General features: G+C 35.8%; 1 protein-coding gene across 1 annotated transcript in view; it reads left to right on the top strand.

Moving 5' to 3' along the window:
• LOC119052682 (transmembrane protease serine 11G-like) overlaps window positions 1-21,554 on the top strand; it is a 30,146-nt gene extending 8,592 nt beyond the window's left edge. The window contains exons 2-10 of the mRNA XM_053655015.1: window positions 6,230-6,351; window positions 6,887-7,005; window positions 9,729-9,796; window positions 10,451-10,608; window positions 12,119-12,157; window positions 12,899-13,070; window positions 14,060-14,319; window positions 17,653-17,795; window positions 20,168-21,554. Of these exons, the coding sequence (XP_053510990.1) occupies window positions 6,230-6,351; window positions 6,887-7,005; window positions 9,729-9,796; window positions 10,451-10,608; window positions 12,119-12,157; window positions 12,899-13,070; window positions 14,060-14,319; window positions 17,653-17,795; window positions 20,168-20,329 (1,243 nt within the window). The 3' untranslated portion in view covers window positions 20,330-21,554. The remainder of the gene's footprint in view (window positions 1-6,229; window positions 6,352-6,886; window positions 7,006-9,728; window positions 9,797-10,450; window positions 10,609-12,118; window positions 12,158-12,898; window positions 13,071-14,059; window positions 14,320-17,652; window positions 17,796-20,167) is intronic.
• Window positions 21,555-26,015: the final 4,461 nt, after the last annotated feature.

The raw sequence follows: 26,015 nt of genomic DNA, 5'->3' as shown, positions 1-26,015 counted from the left end.
TCGTTTGGAATAAGGTGGGGCAACCTTGAGTAAAGGACCACTCCCTACCTTTTCAGGGGCCCTTAGACTCCCAAGAACCACCCTTTGTGAGGCTCTGATTACACTGTGCAGATTTACCAAACAGAAAAAAACTCCTGACAACTGAGATAGCTCATCAGTTACTTATAAATGCCATCTATATTTATCTGAAGTAATATAGTTATCCTCTGGCAGGGATTTTGATGCCGAAATGTGAGGGTGAGTGATAAAAACTGGGGACAAGAGCACTTCCTGGGCAGAGATCCTTTGGGTACCCTGTAGACAGGACTCTCCCAGATGAATGTAACTTCTATATAGTGACTGGACTGCTTTGGTCAGAGCAGTTACTGCTTATATTTTCTAACCACATAATTTTGTTTAGAAGAGTCAGTCAGTCATAGTCACTTCTTCAATTAAGTCTGATAACAATAGCTAACATTGAATGAGAACTTACTATCTCCTTTTGTTCTCATTATGTCTCTGGGTGAATCATCTGCATTTCACAAATTAATAAATTCAGCTCTAACAAATGAGGCAAGGTTACATGACTAATGAGTCCAGAGGCATCCCATCTAAAAAGAACCCACCCTCTTTCCGCCACACATGCAGCCTCTCTTCAGAGAGTTGGTGAGGCTTCTGTGACCAAAGTACTTTAGGAAAAATCTAATGTAAAAGAAATATTGCTTATTTTCTGTTCAAGACTTTGAGAGTTTGCTAAAAAACATGGATTATCATGCAAAAACTCACAAAATAGTGTAGCGCTGCATCGTCATCAAATACTTTCTTAAGAGCCTTACTCATAATAGTGTACAATCTATGCAGTAATATGCAACCCAATAATAATAAATAGGCAACTTTGAGGCTCTTTCTTGCTCATGAGACAACAGCAACACAGAGAACTTTATTACTACATGATAGACCACATACATACCAGATTTTATACAAGTGAATAGTATATTGAAGAAACCGTCTTGGCAATTAAAAGAAAGTGGAAGGATAAGACAAGAACCAATCTTTTCACTCCATATCCCACAACCCCTTACTTAAAATTCATCGTCTTTTCAGAAAACAGATGTCGGTTTAATAAATTGACCAGAATTTTGGCTAAGCACTGTTTTAAAAGTTACTATTGAAAAATAAGACTGGCAGAGAAACATGGGCACAGAAATAAGGCATAAAATGGCAATATAGGGTAGCAGATGAGTAAGTGGGAGCTTGTGAATGTTTTTTATGATTATTTCTATTTTCTCAGTAAAATGGAATCAAGGCCATTGTCTGGGGGTGAAGATGAAAGAGGAGGTATTAGAGATTTGAGAAGGTAGGAAAAATAATAGTCTATTCTCATACTAGGAGAGAGTAACTCTATTAGTATGAGGGCTAACTTAAGGTTAATGGTCCTGCATTTAAAATGAGACCCATCAGCATAGGCACAAGTGAGCATTTTTTCCCAGCTACATTTGTATGATCACAAAGTAGCTATAAAGTTGTATTTAATGAGGGTTGGAGTTTTATTGCATGACTATGACTAAGACAGAGAGGATAATAGGACTGGGGGCATATGCGGGGAAATGCGTGTAATGAGGGGCCCTGGGATTTATGCTGGGGAAGAGAGGGCTGAGAACAAGAGGGTGATGTCCCATCACGGACACAATAAAACAATGACGGGATCATTCATCCCAGTGGCGCTGAAGTCAGGCAGTGAGCTGGAAAGATGAGTGGTGGTAGTTGAAGAGTTAGCTAATTAAAATTTACATTACAAAGAAATTGAAGGTGTTGGTAGAGATAGAAAGCATGAGCATGAGAGTGGGCCACTGAGGCAGAGAGAAGAACAGAGTCATGGGCACAATTAATCGGAAGAGAAAATAGAACGTGACGAATACAACCAAATAGACAGCAAAAAGCACCATAGGCAACTGGAGGGCAGCTGCTAACTGGGGTGGGAGAGCTGCAAGAGGAACTGCCTGCCCCCAAAGGAAGAAGGCATTAGGCAGCACAGTGAAAGGCTTCCAGAGAAATGGAAATGCCAGCAGCTGGGGAAAAGGAGATCAGAGATACGGAGGAAGGGAGGACATTTTAGGCAGAGGGTATATTGTAAGCAAAATAGGGGTGAATGTAAGGAGCAGAACACATGTGACGGTAAGTACTATACATTAAGAGACCAAAAGCAAGTTAAACATAGCAAAGTAAGGCTTTCCTTTTTAAAATATAAAATATATCATGTCCTTCTCATACTTAAAATTGGATTCCTATAACCCTTAGAATGAATAACACCTTGTCATGGCCTTCAGGAGTGATAAGATGTTGGAAAATTTATTTTGTTGATGGTCATACAACTTTGTAATATACTGACCATTGAATTACATACTTTAAATGAGTGAAATAGATGTATGTTAATTATACATCAATATAGCTGTTAAAGGAAAAAAGGAAGAACAGAGAGAATAGGAAGGAAGGAAGAAAGGCAGTAAGGAAACACCAAAAGTCTCTGGAAGCTCAAACGTGTGTTTTAATCAAAAGTAAAACCTCCTGACAGTTACTGTTCATTGAAGCTATGAGGGCCACCTACTTATCATAACCCACCCCCGTCTTGGCCCTCGGGTGACATCTCCAGCAGAATCAAATAGTTCTTTTGATATTTCTTTCTTGCTTAAGAAAGGCCTAATTTCACTTTCTTTCTACACTCCAAATTTTATTTTTTAAATAAAAAACTATTTCCCAACTGTCAGACAAAGTGGCATTAGGACTTGTTCAGTAGAAGAGATTTGTAGCTCGTAAGTTTTTGCATGTATTAACATTCAAAACAAGTCCTACTTTCTTGTAGAGGTCAAAATTTGTTGTTAAATAGCAGTTGGAGGAAGAAAGATAATTAAGGATAAGTGATGGTTAGTGGAAAACATTAGTAAGGGAAGAAAATCAGGAAAATGTACCAACCAAATTGGAGCAATACTGGCCAAAGTGGATGGGAAGTACTGCTCTGGACACTCACCTTATCTCTCATAGCCCAGGTCAATGCCATCCACATTCTTTTTGATCCTCAAGAGTTTTAAGTACCTCAGGACTTTTAAAATGTCCTTCAAGGAACAGCTTCTTATGGAACTTCACTGTGCAAATTTGCATGAATGAACAGACACTTGAAGAATAGCACTCTCTGAACTGGATTATTTCCTTTGAACTCTTCAACAACTAAAATGTCAGTTATTTTCATTGTATTTTAATTATGATGTCATTTAAGAAACATTTTTCTTATCTGTATAATGTGGGATTTTAGGCAAAAAACACACAACTTGTCAGAAGATGAAATGTAAAAGAAAGCACAAATGTTTTTCTAATCTTTTGCATAATTTTTAGTTTTCCTACTCACAACACGGATTTTATGAAAGTCTCCTCATATGTGGTGGCACAATTAAAGTGATCATCATCATTGCTAAGCCACTGTTACTATGAAAAACAACATCACCACCTCCTGAAATTTTCATAACAACATATTGCTTCCAGAGTTCTTCTATCTTCCCTAGGCAGTGAATTAAAACCCCTAGTACATGATTCACCCATCTTATCTGGTTTTAAACTTCTCAGTGTCAATTATTGTTGTCCCATAACTCTTTCCCAGCAGATGCTCCAGAATATGCTCACTATATGATGCCTACTTCTGAACCCTGTCATTACTCTTGAAATCGATGGTGGCCCCCCTTTCCCTAAGCTTGGAATGCTCCTTGGAGGTATCATGACTCTGCTAGGCTCCCTCACTGCTTCCCAGCCTGTGCATAGTTTGAACTCAGTGTTGCCCCTTGAATTTCAAGGTTTTTGGCACCAGTTCCCACCCTTTCTTTCAAGAGCAGCACATCTACCACCCAGCACACAGTTTCCATCAGCTCCTTCCACTCCATCACACACTCCTTAGTTGCTGTTCCTTTTTCTGCTGCTTTTGGTAATAAAACAATAAAATAAACAAAACATAAGTCCTCACCATGTTTTAGTTACTATTATAAGTGCTCTTACATATATAAATTCAACTGTCTTTGCAAGAATGCATATTACCCACAAGGTGTGTATTATCGGTCCTATTTTATAGATCAGGAGGCGGAGGTACAAAGAGGTTGAATGACTGCCAATGTCCCATGCTGGGGCAGCTGAGCAGGAACTCAGGTCAGCTGGCTGTAGAAACCACACTCCTAACCACTATGCAGAACAACCTCTTTCAGAGACCATGAGCTATTCAAATCCTGTGGCCATGTCTATGGCAGAAGGAAATCCTCTTAGTCCTCATCCTTGAATCATTGCATGACAACAGTTGGTAATATAAAGCACTTGAAAAAAGCATGAGGAAAAATAACAGGTGTCAGGAGAGCTAAGGGACAAGGACCTGAAGATGTACCTTGGTAAAAGATTGTTTATTGAAAGGAAATGGCTGACATTGAAAAGAGCAAGAAGAGTTTATTCCATTCTGTTGAGGTAAAAGAAGTACCACCCCATGAGACAATCTGAGTAATGAGCCACTCAGAATATAAACAAAGATATGGGAGGGATTAAAAGGAAGACACTTTTCAAGACACTTTGACTCTTTGTGATGGATTTTCTAGACTGACTGGCTGAGTGGGTAGCTCTTATCATGCTCATCGTTGTTTCGGTAGGAACACCTCAAAGGTGAGGCCCCTTATATTTTTCTTTTGCTTGAATGTCAAGTTTCTGTTAGGCTGCATTTTCCTGCACTACAATGAACATGATCTTCTATCAATAAAAGGATTAATAAAGGTGATGAATATGTTCACCAGCTTTTGCCTGTGCCCAGTGGGATCCCACCTTTTCTAAAGATACTTCAGATATTTGCAGATTGTTTCAAGTACTCTTGTCTTGACACTGACCAAAGAGTAGCTTGCCAGAGTAATTTTATATCCTTCCAGAAACACAGCAGCACTCAGAATTAATACAACATGAGGTATTTATTAGAGCTCATGTCACAGGTTCTGGGGTGGGGAAACTGCTTCTAGCTTCTTTGCCCAGATACAAGGATACAGGGGCATTGTTTCTCTTTCCAGATTGTTGATGCCAAAAGGCACACCTCAGTCATATCTTCAATTATTTAGCAGGGGGCCTATATTTTCCACTTTAACACTACCAGCAGCCAATCAGGGGAGGTATTTCCTTCTTTTTTTCTTTGTGTACTTGCATCATAAAAAGAGGCAGTTCCTTTAACTATCAGAACCATATTCCTATCCAGTTCTCTTTCTGGACAACCTCTGTTGGTCTGCTTCTAGCCTTCCTCGCTTCCATAATTGTTCACACTTGGTCTTTAGGTTGTAGGCTCTGAAACTGGGGGAGAAGGGCTATGTCACATTTTCCTGCTTCCACAAAGGTGTGCCAAATGTCAAGCATCTGGATGCCGCTTTCATATTTTTTGCCATATTTGTATGCCACTGGTATGATTATTGCATTATTATTTTTATTTAAATTGCTCATTATTTGTGCAGCTAAATATGGCCTTATTCTATGAAACATTATCTATAAAAATCACAGGTGTGAATCTTGTAACCCTGTGAAATAGATATAATCATACACCACCAGTGGTTCTCAGGCCACGGAGTTCCTGGCTCCAACCAATGTCCTGAGCTATTTTTGTTTGTTCATTATATACATGATCTTTTTTTGTTTTGTTTATTATTTCTCCCTCATTGTTCTCTTGTTTTCTTCTATGTGTTCTGTTGTAGATGCTCTTTGTGTATATTATAGATTACTTGTTTTATAAATGGGGATTATGAATTTAAGTACAGATGTGTGAATAAAGACCTAAGAGGCCAAATCCTCATTCCAGATTCTCCAATATCCAACTTTGAGCTTCTGTCTGTTCAGGCTAGAATGAGAGGAGTGGCCCATATGTTCTCACTCCATTAGGCTCATGATGATTTGAAGCACATGAACCAAATGTCTGGTATTTGTTTACTTACAAAGAAAAACTATTTCAGTGCATTTAGTTAATGGACTGAGATATATATGAAACAGTAGTCACTATAGTATAATTCTGACTTTTAAAAAATCAAGATATAAAATCAAACATTAATGAATTTTTATTGATGGTATTTTTCTGATTTTTATAGAAAATATATTCAAACATTACCAAATGCAGTATGAGCTAACCATGATTTTTTAAAAAAATTCTATGCCATAAACTATGTGAAAGTATTTAAATTAATAAAATACAACTTTCTCTCAAAAGGCCACCAATACGAGGGAGAAGAAAAAATTCCTTGAAACCATGGATGATTGTCCTTATTATTGCAGCTGCTGTGGTGGTTCTAGCAATAATCATCAGTCTCCCAGTGTATTTTTTGGCATTTGGTAAGAATCTACCTCATTGTATTTTTTACATTTAAAAGTTTAAATATTCAATTATTTCAAATTTTAATATTTTCTAATATTTTAGAATACAATTTTCACTGCAACAAGAATTTTCATAAGTACATACAAACTGCATAATGTAACATTTATTTGCATAAATTTATCTATAGTTCAGAAATTATAATTATGTATAAAAAATTGCTTCTAGCATTTAAAATTTGACTTGGTTCACATAAGATTATCTCTTGACCAATGCCATAGATTTACATCCTGTTATTGTATGGTTTAATATTACTCAATGCACTGAGAATAAAATATCTATTTTACTAGCAATTCTAAATTTGATGTCCACTTATGTCAGGACACAGCTGAAAACTACAGGACTGAGAATGTGTGGTCTTCAAAAAGGAAGTGGGAGGTATTGGCTGCAGCTATTGAATGTTTAATTTTCAGGAGTTTACAATTATAGGACATTTTTGCTACCATCCCCTCCATTTCTTTTACTAAAGAGAAACCATGCATTTTTCCCTTCCAGATCAGAAGATGCACTATTACCAAACCTCTTTCCAGATCCCAAGTATTAAATATAATCCTGATTTTTCAGTAGAACGCTCAAAAATTAGGACTGACCTGAATCAAAAAATCAGTGAAGAGGTAAGTCTAAGTTTTTCTGGTATCAATCCTACTCTGACAATACTGTTGGTAAAAAATAGGTTAAAATAAAGTAAGAGGCAAGTTGAGAACACACCAAATTATACTTATGCTGGGTTTTCTGGATAAAATACAGAACGCCCAGTTATATTTTAATTTCACATCTTCTCAAAAATATATGTCACTCAATATTTAAAATATGCTTTAATAAAAAGTAATTTATTATTTATTTTAAGTTAAAGTTGAACTGTATTTTTATTTGGTGATCCTGGTAACTCTAGCCAACATTATCTCAGGTACACTGGTAAAAGGATAATTGCACCAAAGACTGAACAACATAAGCTTATTAGGACAATAAATAGCTTAAATGCAAAAAAAGCATTTGACTTAATCATTCATGGAATGACTCAATCACTGAGGCACAGACAATATTACCATGTATCAGTTATTGCACACCTACTGTGTGTGTGTGACCCTAATACATTTCCCAAAACCGGAGCACAGAAACACACAGACTTCTTCATCTGAAAACTTCAGTTGTATACACTGCTTCTATTGCATGTTGACCAAAGACAAAAGATTATTCTTGCCAGGTTCAGAAATATTTCTTTATCCATTTCCCAACCAAAAGCAGGTGATGAAATAAGTTGAGAGATGCTTCCAAGTGGAATTGGCAGGGCATAGACTATTTTGTTACAGGAAGAAATATATTGAATTAAAGACAGTCTAAGCTTTGAAGTCGGTACATCTAGATTCCTGTCCCAGTTTTACCCTTTGTCAGCATCTCAACTTTGGGAAAGCTACTTGACCTCTGAAGGTTTCCATTACAAAATAAGGATAATCACACTGACCTCTGAATTAGTCTGAGAATCATTTATGTTGGAAATAAAAAGTATGAAAAGTAATGTCCAAATGAACATTAGCATCTGTTTCTCAGAAGCCCTCACGGAGCTTTTCACATACTTCTACTAGAAGACTTACCACCTTGTGACGTCATTATTATTTCATATGTCTAGGCCCCTCTGGATTTGTGAGAGGCGAAGTCTTTGTATTCTTACAATTCTAGTGCCTGTCACTGCATCTGCCCCATGGTAGGATAATAAAAGTACTCATCAAAGAGATGACAAGGAAATAAATGAGCAATTCACTAGGATAGAACTAGTTCTCTAGAGTATAAATGGTGACAATGTTAAGAAGAGAAGTATCGTATTTAGAAATATGGTAATTTAGACCAGGAATTGGCATTTTTTTTCTGTAAAATACCAGATAGTAAATATTTTCAGCTTTGTAGGCTGTTCAGCTTCTCTGCAGTTCCAATCTGTCACTGTAGTGTCTCTGCAGCCACAGACGACACAGACACAAATGACTGTGGCTGTGGTTCAATAAAACTTTATTGAGGACACTGAAAGTTGAATTTTGTAAAATCTTTAGATGTCAGAAAAATTAATCTTTTTTGTTTTTTCTCAACTATGACAATAATGTGAAGACTACTCTTAGGTGATAAACACACAAAAGCAAGTAACTGGCTATATTTGTCCTATAGGCTATAACTTGCTGATCCCTGAGTCAGACTGTGAGTTTCAGTTTTAGCAAACATTTTCCTGGTAGAAATGACCAAAATCAGTAACTCAAATGAAATTTAGAGACATCTTGTAGAGTTCAATAGTCTAGACTGTTTATATGCTTAATTGCCATGGGCAATAACATGGTTCACAAAGCTGTGATTTAAAGGAAAACAATAAAAAACGTATAATTGAAAAGAGAATGGAAGTAGATAGGCAGAGAATTTGTAATAAAATATGTAAAATCTGGAAGTACATATACCAAAATATAAATAGCAGGTTCTCTACAGTGATTTGAAATTATTTTAATACTTTTCATTAAATGTTCCTGTATTGCTAGCTTCTTATAACTTTTTTACAATGAATATATATTAGTTTTGTCATATAAATGTACATGTGCATATATAAAATTATTTCATTAAAAAACAAATTTTTCTTCATAGAAGAAAAATACATGGTCATTGATTTTTGAATAACTATTAATTTCTCAGTAAACTTATGTTCACCAACCTATCTAATATGATATATGGCACCTTATCAGAGGAAATTTCACAACCAAATCAGATGAATGAAAAGCATTTGTTCATCACACACCTAGTTTCACAATTTGGCAGTTCTTCACTTGTGATTTGAGAAAATAATTATTGAGACTTGGGCTCACTTTAGTTTTGGCACATGATCCATCTATTTTCCCTGAAAAGCCAGATTGATGGGTCAGTGCTGATGAAAAGGTTTGTAAAACTGCAAAAAGCTTTAGTAAAGCTTAAAAAAATTGATTTCTTAATTACCTCCGTGAGAATGACTGAGCTTTAATGATAGTGAGTTTTAAGTCCACATATACCAAGCTTTCAAAGGAACAGTCTTGTACCTCAAACTCTATATTTTATACTGGCTATTGAAATATCTCAATTAATTTAACTCTATATCAGCCATCTTTACCATGTTACAAGTTGTTCAACTATCACCATCTAATTTCAGAGATGACTTTTATGATAAGAGGATTATGCCTAAATGAGATTTCTAGGGAACTAACTAGTTAAGTATAAACAAACTTACAATTAAATGCTTTTTAAATCACTGCAAGTTTTATTCAGATTCTTTTGTGATGTATTGAAATGTGTGAAATTCATATTTAGCAAAGTTCTATATTGTTTTTTTTCTCAGATAGATAACATATTCCAAAGTTCCAGTTTAAATCATCATTACATCAAGTCTAATGCTATCAACTTCAGGTAATCATAACTAATCAATTCGTATAATAAAAAGGCAATTTTGTATTATTTAGTTATTCCTCAATTATTTGCTTTGTGGTCAGGATCTAAAAATCTTAGATATGTCAAGAGCAAAAATAAATTATTATTAATACATTTAACTGTTACCCCTCCTGTACAAAATACCTATAGGAAGAGTCTTTCTTAACTGGATAGATATGAAATATATTCTACTGGTTGTCCTTTTAAAGTCTTGCATTTCAGTTAAAGATTCTCATAATCGTTAAATAAATTTACCAAATTTTTAAATTTTACTTAAATTTTAAACATAAAAAGATATTATAATTTTTTTTAAAAATTGAGAAAAATCTTTGTAGACAGAGTTGATTAATTTTACAGGTAGGTGCTTTTGATGTATTTTTCCAGAAAAATCTAGAACTCTCAGTTACAACTCTCAGTTCTTTCCTTCCTGGACATCATCAAGTTTTACAAGCAGAAAATAATTTATATATTAACATCTACATGATACAGGAAAGGGAGTAAATCCATGATAATAAAGTATATAAAGTGTTTATGTTATATGTTTAATTATATAACTAATGTTTAAATAATAAGGTATAAAATAGTAATATACCTACTGCCTTGTTCATTTATTCTGGTGTTTTTGTTTTTCAGGTCAAGTAATGATGGTTTGAAAACAGATGTATTGCTTAAATTTCAATTTGTTTCTAACAATGCAGACACTGTAAAAAGACAAGCTGCTAACATTTTGTATCAGAAGTTAAAATTAAATGAAAGCTTCTTGAAGATAAATACATTACCTTATCTTACAGGCAAGAAAAAACATTTTTCTTTCATTTTTATAGTCAATTATTTTAACTATCTTCTCAGCTATGAAAAAAGATTCTTTATTTCACCACAAAATGAAACCACTTTTCATTTTTAAGTCTCATTTACATGGTAATAAACAAAACCACGCACAAGCAACACCAGAACATATTCCTGTGGTTAATATGAAAATAACTATGAAAGAATAATTATATAATAACACAAACATACTAGTATTTTCTACTTTTGTAAAAGAGAGATATTAGTGTAACTGTTGGAATTAACTAAGCATGGGTTTGATAGAAACCTACACTCTACTACTGTGTCGTGACAAGGCTCCCTTGTGTCACCTCATTGTGGCCATGCCCATGTCCTCTGCCCATCTGTAGCCCAAGGCAGCCACTCATCCCAGACACAATAATAAAAAAAAAACCAGGAAGGTCAAGTTGGCAAACGGGTTGGCTAAAAGCAAGAGTAGTTTAACACACGAACAAAGACATAAATAGGGACTTGGCATGCAGATCCAGGTAGGAAGTTTGGGTTTACTCTAAAGGCCACAGAGGCCATTAAGGAGTGTTATTATTGGTAAAACCTAATTCTAAGGGACTTATCATAATAAACTCCCTACTCATCGTTACCTGCAGATGAGTGTGATGTTCCTCTGCAGTGTATGCCCTACATTAAAGGCTCATTAATTCACAGGTTTACTGAAATGCTATAGTAGCTTTTACTTTAGGTTGCTCATAACATTATCTGGCATAAGAAAGAGTCCGTCTTTCTTGTGGGGAACAGCGACTAATCATGTTTTTTTTCTATTTTACTTCATGAAAACATAACCAACTTATTTTGAGTATTTGTTAGCACATTGGTGGATTTTGATTCCACAGGGATCATCTGTGGACCAACCCTAGATGCCAGGTATCTGAGATTCTTGAATGCTTTACAGTGAGACTGATATGCACATGAGGGTAGTGGACAATGGTGACCAACTTATGGCAGTGCTTGTAAAAATAATCTTAGATCCTCTTCTGTTTCATTTATATTTGAATAAATTGGAGCCCTGGCTGGTGTAGCTCAGTGGATTGAGTGTGGGCCTGTGAACCAAACAACCATGGTTTGATTCCCAGTCAGGTCACATGCCTGGGTTGCAGGCCAGTTCCCAGCAGGGGACGCATGAGAGGCAACCATACATTGATATCTCTCTCCCTCTCTCCTTCCCTTCCCCTCTAAAGATAAATAAATAAAATCTTTAAAAAATAAATAAATAAATTGGCATGGCATTAGTTAATTATATGCTGTCCTTTCGGCCAATGTTTTTATAATCATGAACCAGTGTTTTCCTGGAGTCCGCATGCAGTAGTCAGTGAAGAGTTTAGTATATAGCTAAGCCTCTTCTTTTTGTAGGATTTTATTATATTGCCTTTAAAGTAGACCAGAAATATCCATGTCATGTAAGTATAGTGCTTTAAGTTACAATTTTTCACTGCAGAGTGATCATCTTGTGTTGTTTTCCAGCTGTAAATGAAGCACAAGCAGAGCACATTCTGAACAGTGGTAAGTGCGAGAATACCGCTGAAATGTTTATAAATCAAATAACAGAAATTTAAAACACTTTGGAGAGTTTCTTTACTCCCATGTTTGCTATTGGCATTTCGAAATGTATGTAATATCTCTGAATGGATACATGATTTAAGTCTCCTCAAGAGAAAATAATTAGTACTAATTGTTCTCTCTATTGTATGAGGAGTGTCATATGGACTCCTTGGAAATAACTTGCTCTTCCCTGCAGATTTCACCGATGACTTCTTTAAAAAATTCTTTCATTTTATCTCATTTATTTTTATTTGGCTCACTTTAAGTAGAAAATCTTGCTCAGAAATAAATGCTCCTCACTAACTTTAATATGTAAACTCTCACATTTATACTATAGTAATGTGGTGGTTGTAATTTTAGACATGTACTTTAATATAGTAAAACTAGCATTTTTCTGCAATAATCAGTATACATTTAAAATCAAAGCTGACAAATGTCACTGGGGTAAATGCTACATATAAGAACATGATCTAAAAACATATAAGTTTTAAAAATTGAGTGATTGCTTTAACTACATCAGGGAGGGTATTATATATGTCATTTTGTAAGTTAATCCTTTTTTCAATGTAATTATTATTCTATCATATAATTTTGATTAATTTTTAAGGTAAGGCAAACCTATGAATGTTTCCATCTTTATTATGTGCCAACATGCTCACACGCATTTATAACTGGAAATAACCATCCATTGTCTTGTGACAGGTTGTGGTTTTGGGAGGGAGTCCCCGTCCATGGAAAAAATCGCTGCTGGTTATGTTGCCAAGAAAGCCGACTGGCCATGGCAAGCCAGCCTGCAAATGGATGGCATGCATTTCTGTGGGGCATCTCTGATCAGTGAGGAGTGGCTCCTGACGGCCGCTCATTGCTTTGACACGTAAGTCCTTGGTCTATACCAACAGATTTCACTTCTTTTTTTCACCTTCACTTTCTATAGTACTTATCTATTTTTTTCATTAATCATCTTAGCCCCCCCCCCCAGTGGTACCAATGATTTTCCTGCAGGCTCAGGAGAGGTAACAATTACTGAATAGTAGAAAAAATTAAACAGAATAGCTTCAGTTCTAACTGAATATATACCTAGCAGTCTCAACTTTAACTAGGAATAAGCCAACATTGTCAAAATGTAAACATACCAGTTTTCCTGAGCTATATTGTGGATTTTTAAAAAATTCTGCTAATAGTGTCCCAGTTCACAAATTTACATCTGATTATCCCACATCAATGTCTTTGGTCTCTACTTCTATTGGGTATATGCTCATTGAAGTTTTAACACATGGGACACTTGGAGACAATGATGAGATACAGTACCTCCAGGGAAATTCATATAAAATGGAAAAATATTCTAGATAACATGTTAACCTAAAAGAAATGATGAGAGAAAAATTGAAGAATTTATCAATTTTGCTTCAGATTTTACCATCTCTCTCTCTCCCTCTCCCCCCACTTGCTCTCTCCCTCCTTTTCTCTATAATACATACATATATATGTAAAAAATGTATATATATATAAATAACTGTGCATGGATATGAATGTATGTGTGTGTATCTCTAATTTTTATTTATTTATATTTTCCTTCAAAAATAGCAATAACATACACACATTGTTTCCTTTAAAAAGCATATAAACTCCCCCTGTGGGAGAGTAATTAAAGTTACATTAGAATGGGGGCAGGGTTTGCCATCAGCTGAATGAACACAAAGCAGAACTGGGGGAAAAGCCTCAGACTGGAGGTGGGAGGATCCCAGTCAACCATCATCTTAAACAATTTGCCCTTCTCCCACCCTGTGTCCCATGCTCATCCAGAGCCCTGGGTCACTTTAGATCAGAAATGAACCAACCATAATCTTTTTAATCTGTGATCAGTTACAACAACCCCAAACTCTGGATGGCTAGTTTTGGAACAACTCTAAGCCCTCCATTAATGAGAAGAAAGGTGCAGTCAATTATCATTCATGAAAACTATGCTGCCCACAAGCATGACGATGACATTGCTGTGGTGAAGCTCTCCACCCCTGTCCTATTTTCCGAAGATGTGCACGCGGTCTGCCTCCCAGATGCTACTTTTGAAGTCTTGCCTGAGAGTAAAGTATTTGTCACTGGATGGGGAGCATTTAAAGCAAATGGTGAGTATCTCAGTAAAAACACCCAAGCAAAAAGATAAAAACCTCCATCTGAATAGAGATATAAAATGTTACCAAATCAAAATATAGAAAATAGAAGATGAAGTCAATAGGTCCCATGAAACATATGGTGAAAACAACAAACAAAAGCCCAGATGTGGTGAATCGTGGAAGCTTTGGCTATTACTATTTCACAGTATCTATGCCTATTGTCTTCTTTATGAGCTTCTCAAAAAAGTAGTTATAACTTTCTTTTCAAACAAAATTTTTCATAGGATTTTTCTTTTGTTGCTGTCTTTCATATGTAGAGATTCTACATATAAGTTTTTCATGAGTTTTCAAGTACTTTATTTTTGAACAGTAGTAACAATAAGCTTCTGTAATGTATCATATAAATAAACAGCAATAGTCTTAGGCAAACACTTTGAATGACATTTCTAATGCTAAATATTACATGGGGGTCATGTGATCCATGCATTTATGAAACATTTTTTGAATTTCAGGGTTTATAAAGCTAACAAGTAGATATTTCACTATACTTAATAATAAATACACAATAAACAGCAGATAGACACTTAGATACTAATACGAGTCTCTCTTGGCTGCACTTCTTACATATGATTTAATCTGCCCTTGATTTTCTGATTCTCATTTCCAGGCTCTTATGATGAAGTTATAGTCTTATTTATTTTTTTGCTCAAAATATATCTTCAATCTACTGAGTGTTCATCAGTTGAATTTTGTAGGAGTCTGCTTTCCCTCAATACACACTTCAAAATTTTGACATGGGGTTCTGGTTAATACACTGTTGTTATAATCTGAGAGTTCTTTTCCTCATTTCTGGGAGGTCTGCCTTGTTCTATAGACAACGGAGATAAATATGAAGAGGATGTAAATCCTTTGGGATTAGACAAACCACTTACTGATTAGAGTAGAAACATATAGTATCTACCAATAGGGCAGAACTATTGTACTTCCTCTAAAATCTAATTAAATTTAAGACCACCTCTTCCAGGAGTAGTAGTTTAGGAGTGACTCGTGACTTCCTCATGAATTATTCAATGCCCAAGAATGTACAGATTACTGTGCATTGATTTCTCTGTTCCAACAAGTTGCATACTTTTCAGGAATAACATTATAAAAGTGTTAGACATCAGACTAAGGTTTAGTATTAGATATTTGCTTATGTGTTTTTTTCTGCAGTTTTAAACAAACAAACAAAAAAAGACTACCCAGATTTTCTTTTTCTACCTTCCAATACTTATCCCATTGTACCTCATCGAAAATCTCATTACCAGTTTTCATGACACAAACTTTCTACTCTGGATAGTTTCTTCCTTGAATAGTGTATTAATGTAAAATAGCTTGATATATTGTTAAATGCTTAAGTTTATTATTTAAAGGTTGAGTTTAAAGAAGTAAAAGCACTTACAGTTTAAAACTAAGTACCTTATAACAATGAGCTAAAATAAAAATAGGCACATGGGAATTAAAACTAGTTGGGACACAGTTGATTAAAGCCTGTGAATACTTATAAATTTCAAATGCTGATGAGAGACAGAAAAAGAGATAATATTGAACATTGCTGACACACATACACAAATAAATAGTTTGTATTATTTAAAAAGCTGTGTAGTACAGAGAAGAAGAAGCATAATTAGTAGGCATAAAATAGATGGGGAGAGAGGAAAAATGGTATAGGAAGCAGAGAACTCAAAGAACTTATATGTACAACCCATGAACATGAACTAAGCAGTAAGGAATGCTACTGCTTCGTAGCATTCCCTACTGCATGGGGGTGCAGGGCAGAGTGGGGATAAATGGTGAAAACTGGGGAAACTGTAATAGCATCATCAGTAAGCAATACTTTTAGAAAAAGCCATGTAGAGAACAGATGGTAAGAAGATTCACTGGGAGCATTTCAAGCAAACTCAGAGATGAAGTAAAGAGAAAATGGTCATTTAATGACTCCCCCATGCTTAAAAATGATGATCAAAAGGAAAAATTCACTAGACCCCAGAGAATCTTTAATGACTACAGAGGAGTAAGACTTAGTTTATCAGCAAGATAGTCTATCCTAGGTAAGTGAATGTACTAGTTTCAAAAATAGAGAATTAGATTTATTTATGATTAATGACACAATTCCTAGTAACCTAGATTTTCTTTTCTGAAAGCTCTTGCTCTCACCATCCTTCATTAACATTAATGTGCAGCTTTCAGATCATTAGGGTTTCAAATACATAACCTTATTGCTCCAACAGCTTCCACTGATTTAAATCTAAATATGGAGCAAGGCATTATTATAACTGATTGTATTAATTATTTTTAGCCCTCATAACACACGTGCGAGATAGTTAAATTTTCTCCTTCTTTACAGTGAGTAAAATGGTGTTTAGTAAGATTAAGTAACTCGCCCAAGGCCAAACAGCATGTAAATTTGAAGTATACAAACACATCTTCTCTCTTCAAATCCAAAGTCCTTAGCACAAAATTACCCTGAACTGCTCCTCAAATTAATAGCCCTGTCCTCTTTCATCCTCTCAATTGTCTTTGAGCCTGCTATAACAGAGTATCATCTTTATATGAAGAATTAATACAGTCTTTAAAATAGAAGCTACTAAAAGGAAATGAGGAGAATATACTGGCTAAAACTATAGTACGCACAATTAAATAATACTTTTCATACTATAACAAGTCATAAATGTGTGGGCCACTAATGAAATGAAATATAGTTTTTATGTTGGTATTTGTTATTTACCTTGGTATTATTTTTGGGGTAGCAATTCGAGCTATTACCAAAGTAAATTTACGGTCTTTAAATGAAGCAATAGTATTCCATTTGTTTAGTATTGAAGTTACTTCCTGAGAGTGAAGACTCATTCTACATTGCTTTTCCTAAAAAATTCTCAATTTGCAATGAAAGCAGATTGCCAGGTAAATTAGGCAAACTGTCACAGATGAGCTCACGTGGTGATAAATACCCTGGGTTTAAATCTAAAGTTGTCTTCATTTAGCTATATGATCATAGCAAGGCACATAACTATCTGAGCTTTGGTTTATTCATTGAAAAAGAGAATATTTATGTCTATCTTTAGTAGTTGTTACAAGGATTAAATAAGATAGTGGAAGTAAACATGTCAAGAATGATACCTAACATGTAGAAAGTAAGAAGGCATCCGAGAAACACAACTTGACTCTGGGAGCTGTCATCAAGCCTGAGTCCCACAACTTCCAGACTATGTTTTATCATTGGTCTGTGCTTTGCAAGACACAGTTTAACTCTCATAACCAAGAATTTGGAAATTCTTCACCTATTTATTTATTTTTCTTCTTTAGGTCCCTTTCCCAATACTCTGAGGCAAGTTGAAATAAAGATCATAAGTAATGATATATGTAATCAAATTAATGTATATGGTGGTGCTGTGTCATCAGGAATGATATGTGCTGGATTCTTGTCAGGAAAACTCGATGCCTGTGAGGTAAGAATAGATTCAAATCCACAAGAGTGAATCTGTTGAATAGAGATGACTTTGCTGACCATAGATAAAGGTCATTTAATGGGACGCCATACAATTAAGCCTTGGAGGAGAGAGCAGAGTATAAAAAGAAGGTATAGGAGAACCATAAAAAATACTCCTATTATTGCCTAGATCCATAAGTAAAAAATGATCACTAGCTGCTCATTAGGGCTTTTATTAGAGAAAAGGTATGGCAGCAGATAAGAGAAACTAAATCACATAATCATTGCTTCAAGCCATAGTTATAACTGATAGTTAGACACCTAATCCCTCCTAGCTGTAAACCACTGTGGGAAGGGATGGACAGATATCTCCATCACCAATGGAATGTCGTCCCATGAGTGCTTGAACCATTGACCTTACACAGTCTACATCCAGATAGAACTACATGACTGAGAAAAAAATTGTCTAAATATTTAAAGCACTTAAAGAGAATACTACATTTAAAATCTGGCTATTTAAAGAGAAACAGAAATATCAAAATTAGTAAATATTTTACCTATAGCATTTGAAACTAGGTCTAAAATTTTCGTAGTTCTTCAAAGACTAAGAATGAATTTGAGAGTTTCACAAACATGAGCAATTTTCTCACATGCAAAGATGCCACCATTGATCCACCATTGGCTGTCTGTCATGTGATGGTAATAAACATTCACTCACTTATTCATGCAAATTTTTGTGAATTACAGGGGCTATGGCAATAACTCAGGGAAGAAGCATAAACATTCAGAGCAACACAAGTCCACAAAGAATTTATAGTCTAATAATATAGCATATAACTAACTAAAAGCAATGAGCAAGAGACAAGGATTTGGCTACATATTCTGGAATACAAAGTCTCCTCCTATTGGCTTTACTTCTTAAGAAGTGAAAACAGCATGAGTGGTCTAAAATAAAACTGAATAACATGACTTTCAAGGAGGAACACAAATATGTCTATAATTAGAATAGTCTCAAATCCATAACAATGAATCTGTTGAATAGAGAGTTGTATTTGAGTTTGTAAGAGGGCAGATGCCCTCCCTCCATTAGTCCATGCTCTCTTGCTTCCTTCACCACTAGCATAATGAGAACCTAGATTAGACTGTGGGCCTACAGGAAATGAGTTGAGGAGAATAGGTTTTGGCAGGCCAGGGTTTTCACACTCCATCCACAGTGCACTGAGGCATACTAAGCAGCATGTAAGGGAGGAGAACTACGGGCACAAGGCTGAGACACCTTGTCTACTTCAAACAAAATTATTTCTCTTATTAAGAAAAAAGTCTGTAAGGTACTTCCACATAATACTTTTTTAGTATGCATAGGTTGAAAGGATGAAATTACAAATCAGTTCTCCAAACCTATGGTTGGAGTATTAGGGAAGTCCTCAAGATTCACAACCTTCAAACCAGCTCACTAGGGCTAAGGATTCTACCTTAGTTTGGAAGCAAAATGATGTGTGCGATAAATGGTGTATACTGGCTCAGAGTGCCCTTTGCATACCTTTGCATATCTTCATCCTCTCAAACCTACTGCTGCAGAGTGATGCAGTGTTCAGGACACCTTCCTATTGACTGGGGTGAGTGGAACAAGGAGAGATTTCAACTCAAAGCAAGAGATTACTGCTATGTAATAGAGTTAGGAGAGGTTTCATTTAGTTGAAGCTTGAGGTTATCATTTATGTAAGAATTGAATGCCTAAACTTAGGTAAAGTTTGCACTCTCTCCTTAGATGAAGCAAAACTAAAAATCTATACAAGGATAAAACTAAAATATTAGTACAAATAAGCAAGAAATCAATTTGAATAAAACAACAATTGGATTGTGAAATATGTTAGTGACATTTTGGTTGCCAAAGGGGAAGGTGGGTGGTGAGGTGATGAGCAAAAAACATGAAGGAGAATAAAAGGCACAAACTTCCAGTTATAAAGTAAATCACAGTGATGTAACATACAGCATAGGGAATACAGACAATTAATATCATAATATAATAATATCTAAATATATAAATGTTGAATATGTTGTACACCTAAACTTGAATTAAAAATATAACACCCTTTCAAGGTACTAAGAAACTTAGGCCAAATGTGTTACTATGCTATGCTGCCATGTCCTGGTCCATTTCAAGCTATAATTTATGTGAGATATATGCTAATGTAGAGTAATACAAAGAGATTAATAGAGATAAGCAGAGATGATAAGTACAATTATCATACTAATACTGATAGTAAGTAAAAAGAGAATTAAGTTTGCATACTTCAACATATTAATGTATTAGATATTCAGATGCTGAATAACTGTCATTCTTACACTCCTTTATCTATTACATTAACAATATTTTGTCTTCTTCTTTAGGGCGATTCTGGGGGACCTCTGGTTACAGCATGTGATACAAACATCTGGTATCTTATCGGAATAGTAAGCTGGGGAATAGACTGTGGAAAAGAAAACAAGCCTGGAATTTATACAAAAGTGACTCGTTATCGGGACTGGATTAAATCTCAAACTAACATCTAATGCAACAATCATCTACCTCCACAATGTAAATGTCCTGTGTGGTCTAGCGAATTGTGTCTAGCCTGTGCTGCCATATATTCTGTCATCGAGTTCCAGATGCAACTAAGCATGCTGACAACTTTCCCCTTAAGCAAGAGGAAAAAGTAGGCTTTCTTCCATAATCTGAAATGTGTGGCCATGAACATAAAAGATACAAAAATCCAAGGTTGCTGCCAAGTGTCTCTGATGACCACCTTGCTCACCTTTGTCCCTCTGATACATTTCTCATTTTATAGTAATCCAGCAGTTTAAACATTAAGTACCAAACAGCTAAGCATTCTCTGTTTTTCCCCTGAGAGAGCACACTGCCCTTATCTGATCCCACAGTTTTCACCTTCCTCATTATATGATTCTCATTAAAATCTGTAGGTCCATATACTAGACAAATCAAGGTAATTAGTTTTGGCCAATGCGATCACAAATGATGGAGGGGCACTAGGCATGAAACTAGGACTTAAGAGGTGGTTCTACTGTGAGTCCTTTCCCCTTTGCCCTCAGATGCATATTTAACCTGTCTTTGAGACTTGGAAAGAGCTGTAATTTCTGTTTATACCTAACATAGCAGATTTTAGTCTTTTTAAACAACTACACTGATTTTTACTTTGGAATGATAACTAAATCCTTGGATCACATAGCAGGAGAACTGAAAATATTCCCTAGTACCAGGTTTTATTTTAAACTTGTAAAAATGCTATTTGAGGATGAGAAAATAGAGTTTCTTGGCCTTTTCACTGGGTAGGAGTGAAAAGAAGAGGCAATGACTGGATGAGAAGGAACAACTTTCCCTCAAAAAATGGGAGAAATTCTAGTCTTGGTGTAAATTTACTTTTCAATTTTGTTTAATTATCTCCTAATGCAGTTTATTTTTTCAAGAGTTTTCTTTTTAATCAACTTTAGAACAATTAAGGAACCAATAGAATGAGCAGTCAATATAAAGATGTTCATAAATAACTTACACCAGAAGCCAATATAGAATTAGACATTTGTGGACAATTCAATACAAGATTTTGGGAAAGGCCTTATTGTATAATATTTCAATTTTCTGTTAAAAAGCTAGCCATTCTTCGATGAGTGGTATTTGTGGATAATAGTCAAATAATCAAGAAAGCAGTTTTAATATGGTTTAATTATTGCAATAAAATAGTCATTTTTTATATATTTAAATATACGTTTGTGGTACTGTACATGAGAACATATTACTAATATTTAATGAAACTTGAAAGTTTTTCTGTGCATCTAAACCTTTATTTTCTTCCCCTCCTCTTTTTACAATTAATTTAGTTCATGAAATAAGTGCCAATGTGAAGATTTTTTTTTAGTTTTATACCAAGGGAGAATCTCTCTTTCTGCACATAGTATTGTTATGTACATTAAAATATATTTATGATAATAAAGTCAAACTTGTTCTCTTTGAGTCATCATTATACAGCAAGGCTTCTCATCCTCAGTACAAGTGACATTTTGTCAGAGCTCAATCTTTGGGAGGCACAGCACATGGAGGGTGGCAGCTACCCCGCACTTTGTGGAACGGTTCGCAGTGTTCATTCTCTCTTCACACTGGGGGCCAGCAGTAACCCCACCAAACTGTAACAATAAAAATGAATCCAGACATTGCAAAATGGCCCCTGAGGGGAAAAGTCACCCTCGGTTAAGAACTACTGCCATGGGGTCAACACTCAAAGGAAAAATTTGCTGTTAAATCTTGCACCCATAATTTCCTTACTGAGTTTGGGAATATCTTCTCCCCCTTTTTGTAATGCTGATGCATTGAGGATGCTATGAGACCATCATGATCACATTCATATCTAGACCAGTCTAGCCACATTAAGATTATTTGGAACTTAAACCTGACTAGAGGCAAGAGGCATTTTGAAGGCTGAGCTGCAGTGGGCAATAACTCCTCTGTCTGTCTATCTATGTCTTCATACTTAGTTAGACAGATAAATAGACTGATGATAGGTAGATATAGAGAAATATACAGAGACCTATATATATATATAGAGGTGTGTGTGTATATATATATATATGTGTGTGTGTGTGTATATATATATATAGAGAGAGAGAGAGATTCCTCAAACACCTGTATCCTGCAAAATTTCACCATATATACTCATTGGTATCTCTTCAAAATGCATAAATAGATGCTTGAAATAGCATTTTGCATTTGGCTAAGGCAGAATGGTCCAGTCCGTCATTCACTAGCAGTGTAGTGTGCAGAATGGAAAAGGACGTGGCCACACTATGCACTAAAAGCCGAACTGTCCAATACAGTAGCCACTAATCAGATGGGATTATTTAGATCTAAATTAATTTAAGTTAAATATTAAGAAAAATTCATTTTCTCAGTCATACTAATCACATTTTAAACACAAAATAGCCAGCTCTGGCACATTGGGCAGATACATCATTTCTATCATTGAAGAAAGTTTCACTGGGCACTACTGACCTAGAACATTCAATGTAACTACTTTAACTTCTATTTTCAATCTTTTTAATTTCATGACACACACAAAGTAATTACAAAAATTCTGTGGCACATCAAATGTACATTACATTTTTTTGCCAACCTGACAAAAAAATAGGTATAGTTTTTATTCATTCACACCAAATGGCTATTGGGTCACTGTTGTTATTTTTTTTATTTGGCAATTTAAGAGAAAAGAGGTCAGTGCCCCTAATTAAATAGTCAAGTATCACACGTTTTAAAAATTTTGTAACACACCTGTTGAAAATTATTGACTTATATAATCACTTTTTAATCTAGTAATTCTTGAGCCTCTATGTGTCAGACATTGGTTATTCTAGATGCTGGGTACATAATTGTGGAATAGAGTCAAGCCCTCTTTTCAAAACCACATAAAGAGGTAACAGAGTTTTTGATAACCACTGTTGAAAGTAGCAGATGGTTGCTGCACTAGTGGAGAGATGAGACTGTGTGTGAACGGCAGCGGGCCCACCAGACACCCACAGGAAGGTGGGAGCAGGCGGAAATCAGCCTTCTACCTTCCAAAGGTTCAAGAAACTTCACAGTTAATGGTCTATCAAAGAATCAAAGAGTCATTTTGTTGCTTTTTTAACAAGCAGGGAATTTCTTATAACCCAAAAAGATATATTAATGACAACCAAAGCAAAGAGTTATCAGGTAATGGAAAAATAATCACAGTGACTTCGTCACAAAGTTGAAAATATCAAGTGATGTTTTAAGCAAGAAGCCAACTCAAATAAAACAAGGATTGGATTGTGAAATCTGTTAATGTGGTTTTGGTTTCCAGAAGAGAAAGACTAACAACAAGCAAAAAACATGAAGGGAAATAGGAGGCATAAACTCCCAGTTAAAAAATAAGTCACAGTGATGTAACATACAGCATAGGGAATACAGTCACTAATATCCTGAAAATATATAAATGCGTAAATGTTAAATAACCATACTGTACACCTGAAACTAATATAATATGCATGTCAACTAAACTTGAATTTAAAAATAAATAAATAAGTCCCTGCAAGGCACTGAGGAACTTAGACCAAATGTGTTATTATGCTGCCATCTCCTGGGTCATTGTTGTTTTTAAATTATATTTTATCGTCATCTCATTTCAACCTATAATTTATATGAACTGTGTTCCAATGTAGACTAATACAAAGAAAAATGTGGTAATCTCTCCCCAATTTCCACCTAAGTTCATCAAAGTTTAAAGTTTTATATATCCTTTCATGTTGTTCTCTCTGTTTATAAAAACATAAACAGTCCATATGCTCATAAGGAGTTTACCCACTTTTAAAAAATGGCATCATTTTATATGCACACACACACATATATGTGCATAGGATACTTACTCCCTCCCAATGAACCCAATCAGATAAACTATAGAAGAAACATGAATTCCAGGCCAGGAAATTGTAATAAAAGCGAGAGACTAGGAGACTGCACTTTCTGAACTGGAATATGCAGGGAGGGCGGGCGGCTGAGGCCTGGAGTAGAGTAGAAACACTTAAAAGAAATGCTAAGTTTTACTCTCATGTCCCCCCAGCACCCTGCCTTTCCTGATATTGCCTTGAGACACTATTCTCTTGCTTTTCATATTAGAAACCAGTCATAGCAATCAGACCAGAAATTTTGCAAGTATCAAGGTAGATGCCTACTAAGGAAAGGAATTTCTAGAAAAGGTGACAACTAATCAGCTACTTTCATTTATTCTTTTCCTACCCTTGTTCCTCCAGACCTCCTCCAGGGCTGGTGCTGTTTCCTCCCAGTGCAGCTTCACTCTGAGAACCTAGTCTGTAGCTGCTCTACCTATGGTCAGCCTTCACCCACAGGGAAGACCCAACATTGAACTTCTAAGTTATGCTCAAGCCCCAATCACCAGCTCATCTGGTGGCTTTGATACATGGCAGGTCCTCTGGGCCACCCCATAGAACATACCCCTGATGGGTCTTCCAGCTTCACACAAATTATCAATTCCATGTGCCTCAGCCTCTGTATTTCTTTCTTCACTCTGTACTTGGACAAATAGGGCATTTCTGCTTCACTCAGCCTTGGCTATTGCTTTCTTCAGGCTAAGAGCCACCCTAGAAGCAAGTTTGCCTCATCTCTTTGGGTCCTTGCCAGTGTGTTAAAAACCATGTATCGAGAAAGTCAATCAATTTTTATTTATTCAAATATCTTCCATTCACCCCTCCCTCATCAAGTGCCTTCAAAAGCCAATACCGGAAACGGGAGTATTCCTCTGTCAACACATACTCACTAATTTGTATAGCATTTTCAGTGCATAGTCTTCTTGCCCCCTTGCTGCTAGCGTGTACTGTCCATTCCTAGCTGAGTTATTGGCCTGGCTGTCAATTAAAGAGGTGGGAATAGCTCTTGTGGAGGCACCTGTTGTCTTGCAGAAGAAAGGGATTTGCAGCATCTTTCAGCATGGGAGAAGGGGCTGGCTCTCACTAAAGAATAAGGGACTACTTCTGCAAGTTCTGAGAGTTCAGAACCAATATTCTTATGACATCCATCCATTTGTCTCCATCTTACACCTCAGGGTCTTAGGTTTTTCCCAACCAAGGCTCTGATCTAAGTATAGCAAATCTGCTTTGACTAAGCATTCTATTAGATTTTCAACCTGATGATTAGCGGTGTCTACTCTTCCTCTGTAGGATATTAGGGCCTCTTTTAAACCTTCAACTGATTGCAAATAAGCCTCAGTTTCTCCTTATCCCTATGCAGGGCAACAGTGCATGTCAACAGGAACCAGCCAACTCTACTGCATTTGTAGGCACTTTTCCTTCTCCTTTTTCAATGACTTGGACCATTGTACTCACAGTGGTGTCCCCTCTACCAGAAAGTTTACCACGTCACAGCTGGTGGAATCTTGAATCAGCTATTTACCTTATGACAGGGATTATCTGTGGCCTGCATGCCTCTTAAGCTGGTGTCCTCTTTACCCAATAGACAGTGAAGTGAGTTAGTCAGCCCTCAATTTTCTCAGACCACTCAGTCAGACCACAAGGTGGGATTTGACATGAAAAAGAGATACTGGAAGAAATTTTGATGAAGAAAATGGAACACATGCTAGAAGAGTCAAAAAGACCCTTCAGAATGCAGTTCATGTCTGACCCCTGTGCAATAAGGAGGAGAGGAAGAAGAATCAGATAGGGAAAG

The sequence above is a fragment of the Artibeus jamaicensis genome, unplaced genomic scaffold, assembly GCF_021234435.1.
Source record: "Artibeus jamaicensis isolate MK-2021 breed Jamaican fruit bat unplaced genomic scaffold, CSHL_Jam_final contig_908, whole genome shotgun sequence".
Classification (NCBI taxonomy): Eukaryota; Metazoa; Chordata; class Mammalia; order Chiroptera; family Phyllostomidae; genus Artibeus; species Artibeus jamaicensis.
Note: the sequence above shows the minus strand (reverse complement) of the source record. Positions and strands in the feature narration are given on the sequence as shown.